Source organism: Carlito syrichta, unplaced genomic scaffold (assembly GCF_000164805.1).
Source record: "Carlito syrichta isolate Samal-C Ts95f unplaced genomic scaffold, Tarsius_syrichta-2.0.1 Scaffold313344, whole genome shotgun sequence".
Lineage (NCBI taxonomy): Eukaryota > Metazoa > Chordata > Mammalia > Primates > Tarsiidae > Carlito > Carlito syrichta.
Genome location: NW_007257440.1, coordinates 626252 through 633936, shown reverse-complemented (window position 1 = coordinate 633936; position 7685 = coordinate 626252). Strand labels below are relative to the sequence as shown.

Here is a 7685-nt window from a genome sequence, read left to right as displayed (position 1 = left end):
GGGCAGCACAGAAGCCTGTGGCATCAACAAGGACTTGACCTGGGGGTGAAGAAGCATTTTTTCACACACTCCCTCACGACCTCCACCCTGGCCCCTGCGCAGTGGTCTCCCCGGGGACCCAAGTCCCTCCACCTTGGTAGCATTCAATACTGTCCTCAGCTCCTTCCTGTCCACCCACCTCATGCTGTTTTCACCCAAGGTCCATTTCTCAGCGTAAGGACTCCACACTACCCCTCACAGCAGGGCTTGTGCTCCCCGGGGACATTCTCAGTTGTCACAACTGGGATGCACTTGGCACGAGTGGGCGGTGGCGACCAGGGATGGTAGAAACATCCCGCTGTGCGCAGGGCAGCGCCCACGACCCTCCAAACCAAGTGTCAGCAGCGCCCACCGGAAACCTCGGTCAGGCCGCGGTCGGCGCTCCCGGCTCCCTAAGCAGCGACTATGGCTCGCGTGGCCGGTCCATTTGCCTCTCAGAATTCAGACCGTGTAAGGGGAGCACGGGTTCAGGGCCCTGCGAGACCGACTCCCTTCCCCAGGACCGCGTGTTCTGTCGCCGCGGAGCACCAAGGCCTGGATCCCGAGCCCAAGCCCCCACCCGGCGGGTAGCCGGGGGACCCGACCCCAACCCAGGACCCTGACCTGACCTGGACCTTGGCCCGACCCGAACCCAACCGACCCGGACCTGGATCCGGATCCTACCCCAACCCGGCTGCCCCGGCTCCCGAGTGGCCAAGGCGCGCTCAGGCACCGCCCACTGCCGATTCGCCAAGGCCGCTGCGGCCACGATACAAGCTCGGTCGCATCCCAGCCGCGCGGCCCTAAACAAGAGTTCCCGGGAGCGAACGGCGCCTCCGCGGGCTTTCCGGAGTCTTTGGGGCGGGACCCCGAAGGCCGCTAGCGTCGACTCTGCAGAGGACGCCAAGCATCTGCGCCTGCGCCTGCGCCTGCGCCTGGACGGGGGCGGGCCCGCGGGGGTGGCAGGACCTGAGGGGCGGGGCCGGGCGTGTGGGCGGGGCATGGGGACGAGGCGGGGCCGAGTATGTGGGCGGAGTCTGCAAGGCGGGGCGCGTGTGGGGGCGGGGCCTGAGGGGCGAGGCGGGGCCGCGTTTACCCGCAAGGTGGGGAGCCGGGTCACTGTGGTTAAGGGCTGACCCTTGTCTCTCTATTTCTTGCCTCTGGTTTCTGATTCCCCTGGAGTGATGTCAGCCACCCCCTCCCTCCGCCGCGGAACCCACATTCTCTCCAGAACGCCTGTGAGGGAAACGCGTGGGAAACAAGAAGGCATAAGAACTGTTGGAAACACTTTAGATGTGAATGAATGCAGTGTGTAAATGAGGTGGGGTCCTGGAATGAGAACTGTGTGTCCAGCACGGACCACTGATCTCACGGGGCGATGCATTAACTGAAATTTAAAGGTCCAGTTCCTTGGTGCACTAGCCACATGTCAAGGGCTTGGGCTCACCTGTGGCTAGTGGGCACCACACTGCACAGCACGGACAGGGAACATTGCATCCTGCAGAGCATTCTGTACCCGCCCTGAAAGTGGGTGGCTTCACCTTTGATGGAAGGGCGACCGGGGAGGACCAGCTAAGGAGAGGCCATTTCAGCAGGGACAGTGTGGGAACATCTGGGAAACGTTTATACGCTCAGCAAGCCTTCACTACACGTCTACTTGGCGAGCAAGCTCTCTTTCCGGGCAGCCAAGGAAGTCAACTGCTTCTGCTCACACATCAGGGTCAATAAAGAAAATGTATAACACGCCAGGTGACAAGTCATGGGGAGAAAAAACAGGCAGGGCAAGAAAATGAGAGAGGGTGGGGAGTGCCACTGAGGTACAGGGAGAGCTCTGGCCGACACTGGAGCAGCCCTCACTGTGGCCACACTTCAGGGAAAACTCTAATGGGCGGAGGAAACCTGCAGTATGGACGAGGAGGCACAACGGTCGCCAGGGTCGTGGAGCTGAAGGAGGCAGTGGAGGGGTGAGGCCTGGAGGAAGAGAGGCCATGGGCCGGCCACAGAAGGCCTGGCAAGGACTGCAGGTTTGACTCAGCAGTGGTCAGCTCCTGGAGGCTTTGAGGGAGTGGGTGTCAGGATCTACCCTTCGTGTGGAAGGTTCACGCTAGGTGCACTTGAGAGGTAGGGGGCAACCCTGGGTGACCGAGAAAACCTGGGCTTGGGAAAGAGGAGGGTGCTGAGAAGCGGTTGAACTCAGGGTGTTTCTCAGGAGGCAGAGCTGATGGGGGGTGTTGGGGAGCTAGGATGCCAGGGGGTACCTCTCTGGACTGCTCCAGGGGTCCCGTCATCCCAGGAACTCTTCCAGTCTGCCGCTTCCAGTGACCATGGCAGCTTCACTCCTTTAACCCACGTTTCACTGAAGACCAGCATCCAATCATGTCCCAGTAAAGGGGGTACACACCAGGCACAGTAAGGCAGGAGGATAGCTTGATCCCAGGAGTTCCAGATCAACCTGGGTCACAGAGCAAGACCGCGTCTCTACAAAAAAGAAAAGAAAAGAAAAAAATGTAGCTGGGTGTGATGTTGAGCACCTGCAGTTCCAGCAACTCAGGAGGCTAAGGCAGGAGGATTGCTTGAGCCCAGGGGATGGAAGCTGTGGAGAGCCATGCTTGTGCCATTGCACTCTAGCCTGGGTGACAGAGTGAGACCCTGACTCAAAAAAGGAGGGTGTGGCATGGAAGATAATTTTCCCTAAGCCTTTGCATATCGGAAAACGTCTTCATTCCTTGCTCCTGATGGATTCTCCCTTGAGCTAGACACACAGTCTCAGGTAGAAAGCATTCTCAAGCAAACATTGCCAGGTCTGCTCCTGTGTTCTGGTACCCCATGTTGCTGTTGAGATGGCCAGCTTGTCTCACGGGAAAGTCTCAGTCCTGTCCAGGTGACCTGACTCCTCTCTCTGGATGCTGTTAGCATCTTCTCCATGTCTGTGGTCTTCTGACATGACCTACTGAACCTTGGGGCCTGGTGTCCTCTGGTCTTGTGCCATCTTGGGAATGGTGGAGGCCCCTGTTGGGGACACCATCAGGGACTATCTTATGACCACAAGCTGGTTTGCTCAAACAACAGACATGCACCCTATCACAGTTCTGGGTGCCAGAAGTCTGAAACCAAGGCATCACTGTCCCTGAAGACCTGGAGAGGGTTGTACTCTTCCTCTTCCTACCTCAGGGACTCTGGTGCTCCTGGCTGTGGCATCCCCCACTCTCTACCTCTGTCTCCATACGGCCTGCCTCTTGGTGTCTGTCCTGTCTCTTATAAGGACACTCGTCATTTGATTGAGGGCCCAGCTGGATATTCCGGGCCTCATCTCAAAATCCTCCATTGCATCGGCAAAGACCCTTTTCCACGTAGGCCACGGTCATAGGTCTTGGGGTTAGGACTTAGACATGTCTTTGGGGAGGTGTCATTCAATGCACTCTATCTCCTGTGCCCCCAAATGAATTCAGGTTGTTCCCAATCACATTTCCATTGCCTTGCTGAGACACAGAGAGATGGGGCCTCCCAGGATGAAACTGTGCCTGGCCTGGATGCTGGATGCCCATGCAAACCTGGCTGGATGCCCACTGACCTCCCAGGCCCAGCCATGTTCCCTGTCCTGTTGGGGCTTCTTGGGAATATCGTCCATGTCCTCCTGTTAAAGCCATCACCCACATCCCCCTCTGAACTGACCAGACAACAGCTTAAACCTAGCAGAATGATTCTCCAGAGAAACTATTTGCGTCTGTTTTGATCTTGTTTCCTTGGGAACGTTCAGTTCTGAGAGCCCATGAGCCTGAAGGCAGATGCCTGGGACTAAGGGGGCAGGAAGTGCCTGATGTCCAGCCAGGGCTGAATAAGGGAAACCACTTGACTGGAGGGCTGGGGAGTGTGGCATGAGCTGACTCCACCTTGATAGCTTCTCTGTATGACAGGAGACTGCTGGGCCCCCTGACTCTCAGGATGGGTTGCCTGGGGAGGAAGACCCTGCCTTTGTTCCTTATTTTTGTGTCTATATATTTACATGGGGTTTTATTGCAGAAAGCTGCCTTAACAGGGCCAAGAAGACCGTATTTTGAGAGGCTCCATAGACTGGAAGAGCAGGCAAGTACACCCGCGACTTGGGGTAGTTGGTTTTTAAAACAGGTGACAGACAGAGAGGACAGATGTTACGGAAACCGTAAATATTGGTCTTTGGTAGACACAGACGTGGAGTCGGCTAATGTTATTTTCTCCTGTAGTTGGAAACCAACTGCCAGGTTTGCTGGGCTCTGCCCTGAAGGTCAGCCAGACGACGTTTGGGGACCGGGTGGGGCAGAGGCTGGAAGGGGACCTGAATGGCCTGAGGAGCACAGCTGCAGGTGCTGTGGTGCTGAGGCTGAGCTATGTTGCCAGGTGTGGGAGATGTTAGGTCATGGAGGGTGTGGCCCGCTCCCAGACTCCTGTGTGAGGTCTGTGGATGGTTCCTGAGTGCCCTGTTTGTGTTTGAACTGAACACATCCCTTCCAGTTTCCATAGAGCACGCATGAGGCCACCTTGCCGGCCCCCTACTCACAGGCGGGACCTGGGATCACAGTGAAGTGACTGGCCGGTGTCATCAGGGCCTGGGGCAGGGATCAGAGTCTGGGCTACAGACCTGGAATCCACACCCCACATGGTGCAGCTCCAGACCTAGGGTCAGCCACCAGCCTCCCTGTGCCTGGCTGGGTGGAGCTGGTCGTGGCCACGTCTCAAAGCCCTGATGAAGGTCAGACTGGTGGAAAGATGTGAGGTGTCTCCTGGGTCAGACAGCAGCGGGCACCCCAGCAGTAGGAGGAGAAGCTTTCTCTCGCTGCTCCCTGCACTGCAATTGCTGTGTGTTCTGTTTGCAGATTCGGAGATTCCAAGAGATGACCTTGACGCACCTGCAGAACATTGCCAGACATTTCAACATGTCCTATGACATGGACTACCAGTTCCAGAGTCTGGTGAAAGAGAACCAGGCCATGGCCCTGGCCATCAACCGGTCCCAGGCGGCCATGCAGGGGCAGCTGGCAGACCTCAAAACTTGGATGAGGAAGACCCAGCACAGAAGCCGGAAGGTGGAAGCCAGGCTGCAGTCCTTGGACCTGGCCCTGAGTGAGAAGAGCAAGCAGCAGGCTCAAGAGAGCAAGATTGGGCAGGAAGCCCTGTGGGACACACTGAATCGCCTGACACACCTCGCCCACAGCCAGGCCACCAGGCTGGCCACTCTCGAGCAGCAGCTGCAGATCACCAAGCTTGGCACCACAGCTGTGGGGCCGACCATGGCCCCAGCCACAACCCTGGCCCAGTCTGATTGGCCAAGCCCACGATGTCTGATGCACCAGGGGGGTGGGCAGGTGCTCAGAGCTCCTGCTGAACACAGGAGCCCCTCTCAGGACACTGCCTGTGCCTGTCTGCAGGGGACGCAGGAGGCCACAGCCCCACGGGGTCAGGAACGAGGAGAGAGTAAGTACCACAGCCCCTTTGGATGGCCAGGTTTCTCTTTTGGTCCCTTAGGCCAGCCCCTCCTAAAGACTTCTCACCCTTCCCATTCCACAGGGAGGGACTGGTCTGGCCCTGTTACTCATGCTAGGAACAGCCTGTCTGCAGGTCCCCAGGAAGTCTGGCACCTATGTATCTTACATGGGCAAAGGGATACTGCAGAAGGATTGAGTTAGGACCTGAAGATGGGGCCAGGATGCTGGGCTATCTGGCGTGACCAGTGCCATCACCAGGTCCTTATGAGGGGGAGGTAGGAGGGACGGTCAGAGAAGGACACTTGATGCTGAATGTGGAGGTTGTAGGGTTGCAAGGAAGGGGACACGAGCTGACAGACACAGGCACCCCTAGAAACTAGAAAGGTAGAAGACGGCTTCTCCCCTGGTGCCGCTAGAGGTAACCAGTCCTGCCCACATCTGGATGTGAGACCCATGAGCCCCGGGTTGGACTGTGACCTCCAGAAACGTAAGATAACAGACCTGTGCTATTGTAAGTTGCTAACTGCATAACGCTGTCTCGGGGCAGTGACAGGAGACTCTTGCCGGGACTCCCCGGCAACGAGGAGTTCTGGCTCAACTGTGCAGGTACAGCCCTGGCTTCCAGTGGGACCCAAACCCTCCCTAGTAGGACCCTCGTCCTCTATCCTCTTGTCTGTGAAATGGGACAATCACATCATGAAGATGAACGAGATGCCACCAGGGAGCCCTCGGCAGCATCTGCCTGGATTTGGTGCTCGGCGAAGGGTGGGCAGGGGGAATGTGAGGCTAGTCCCTCCTGTTCGAGGGCTAGAGCCTGCAGCATGGATGTTTTTGGATGCTTCTGCATGGCCTCATGGCCCAGGGCCAACTCTCCCTCCCTCTGTTTCCAGTTGGCATCGGGGGTCCCGTGCTCATTTTCCCGAATGCCTCTATCGAGAACGTGGTCTTCCTCAGTCCGAGCTTCCTCACGACCCTGCGAGCCCTGTCCATCTGTAGTTGGGTGCGCACGGATTCTGGCCGCCTGGGCACCCTCCTCTCCTATGCCACAGAGGACAATGACAACAAGCTAGTGCTGCATGGCTGGGATTCCATGTCACCAGGCTCCGTCCACTTTGTGATTGGAGACCCGGACTTCAGGGTGCTGCCCCTGTATCCACTGCTGGACAATCGCTGGCACCACATCTGTGTCATCTGGATGTCTGTCCAGGGCAGGTACTGGCTCTACGTGGACCGCAGGCTCTTGGCCACCGGTTCCCACTTCAGGGAGGGCTATGAGATCCCTCCTGGGGGATCCCTGGTGCTGGGCCAGGAGCAAGATAGTGTGGGGGGTGGGTTCGACAGCTCTGAGGCCTTCGTGGGGAGGGTGTCTGGCTTGGCAATCTGGGACCGGGCGCTGGTCCCTGGGGAAGTTGCAGACCTTGCCACTGGGAAATCACTCCCAACAGGAGCCATCCTGACACTGGCCAATGCCACGTTGGCGGGTGGATTCGTACAGAGGACCTATTGCCTCTGCCTGGAGTGCTGTCCCTGAGTCCAGACCCCTGCTCAGTCACCCTGGCATATTCCACCAAGACCCTACCACCCGTGCTGGCTGTGCACACCTGTGTCCACCGTAGGGGTGGCTGTTCTGTCCTGGAAATTCGGAGGTGGGCCAGAAAAGAGGGAGTGGAGAGAGAGGGCCCACGACTGTGTTCTTCTATCCCCGCTGCATTGTTATGCCTTCAAAGTGTGCCCCTTTAAAGCCACCCACCGCCTCGGTGGTTCCAGTGTGATGTGATTTCAATATGGTCCAATCCAGAGGGACCACAGTGCTGGACTCTGTCTGGTCTCTCCTCTGGACGTGTGTGTTTGCAGCAATGGAAGTCTCCTGGCCTAAACATCAGTTCCTGGGGGAGCTTTCTTGAAGCTGCGTGGATGGCATTTGGACTTTAATTACTTCCTCTCAAGGAGACTCATTAACATTTTCCTCTGGGTGATCCTTGTTCCAAAATTTATTGTGGAAGAACCTGAGTCTGTTTCCTGGCTCTCAAAAAGATGGCTCCTTCTCCAGTAGCCCTGGAGGATCACTAGAGTCCCCGAGCCCATCCTGCTCTGTGGTCCTTCGGTGGGTGGTGAGCCCTCTAGTGTGGGACCCACAGAAGGAGCTGGCTGTCCCAAAGTAAGCAGTCAGGGGGTCAACGATGCTCCAAAAACACCCTCATTGTGGGG

At 57.4% G+C, this 7685-nt stretch overlaps 1 protein-coding gene across 1 annotated transcript; it reads left to right on the top strand.

Annotated features, from left to right (window-relative positions):
- Positions 1 to 3960: 3960 nt before the first annotated feature.
- On the top strand, positions 3961 to 7008 carry LOC103272868 (pentraxin-4-like). The gene is made up of 3 exons (XM_008070329.1): positions 3961 to 4101; positions 4869 to 5466; positions 6368 to 7008. The coding sequence occupies exons 1-3, from the start codon at positions 3961 to 3963 to the stop codon at positions 7006 to 7008; spliced, it is 1380 nt and encodes a 459-aa protein (XP_008068520.1).
- The last annotated feature ends 677 nt before the right edge of the window (positions 7009 to 7685 follow it).

Coding starts and splice junctions, on each gene's coding strand:
- LOC103272868 (XM_008070329.1), top strand. CDS start 3,961: ATGGGTTGCCTGGGGAGGAAGACCCTGCCTTTGTTCCTTATTTTTGTG. Junction 4,102..4,868: donor TCCATAGACTGGAAGAGCAG/GCAAGTACACCC, acceptor TTCTGTTTGCAG/ATTCGGAGATTCCAAGAGAT. Junction 5,467..6,367: donor GGGTCAGGAACGAGGAGAGA/GTAAGTACCACA, acceptor CTCTGTTTCCAG/TTGGCATCGGGGGTCCCGTG.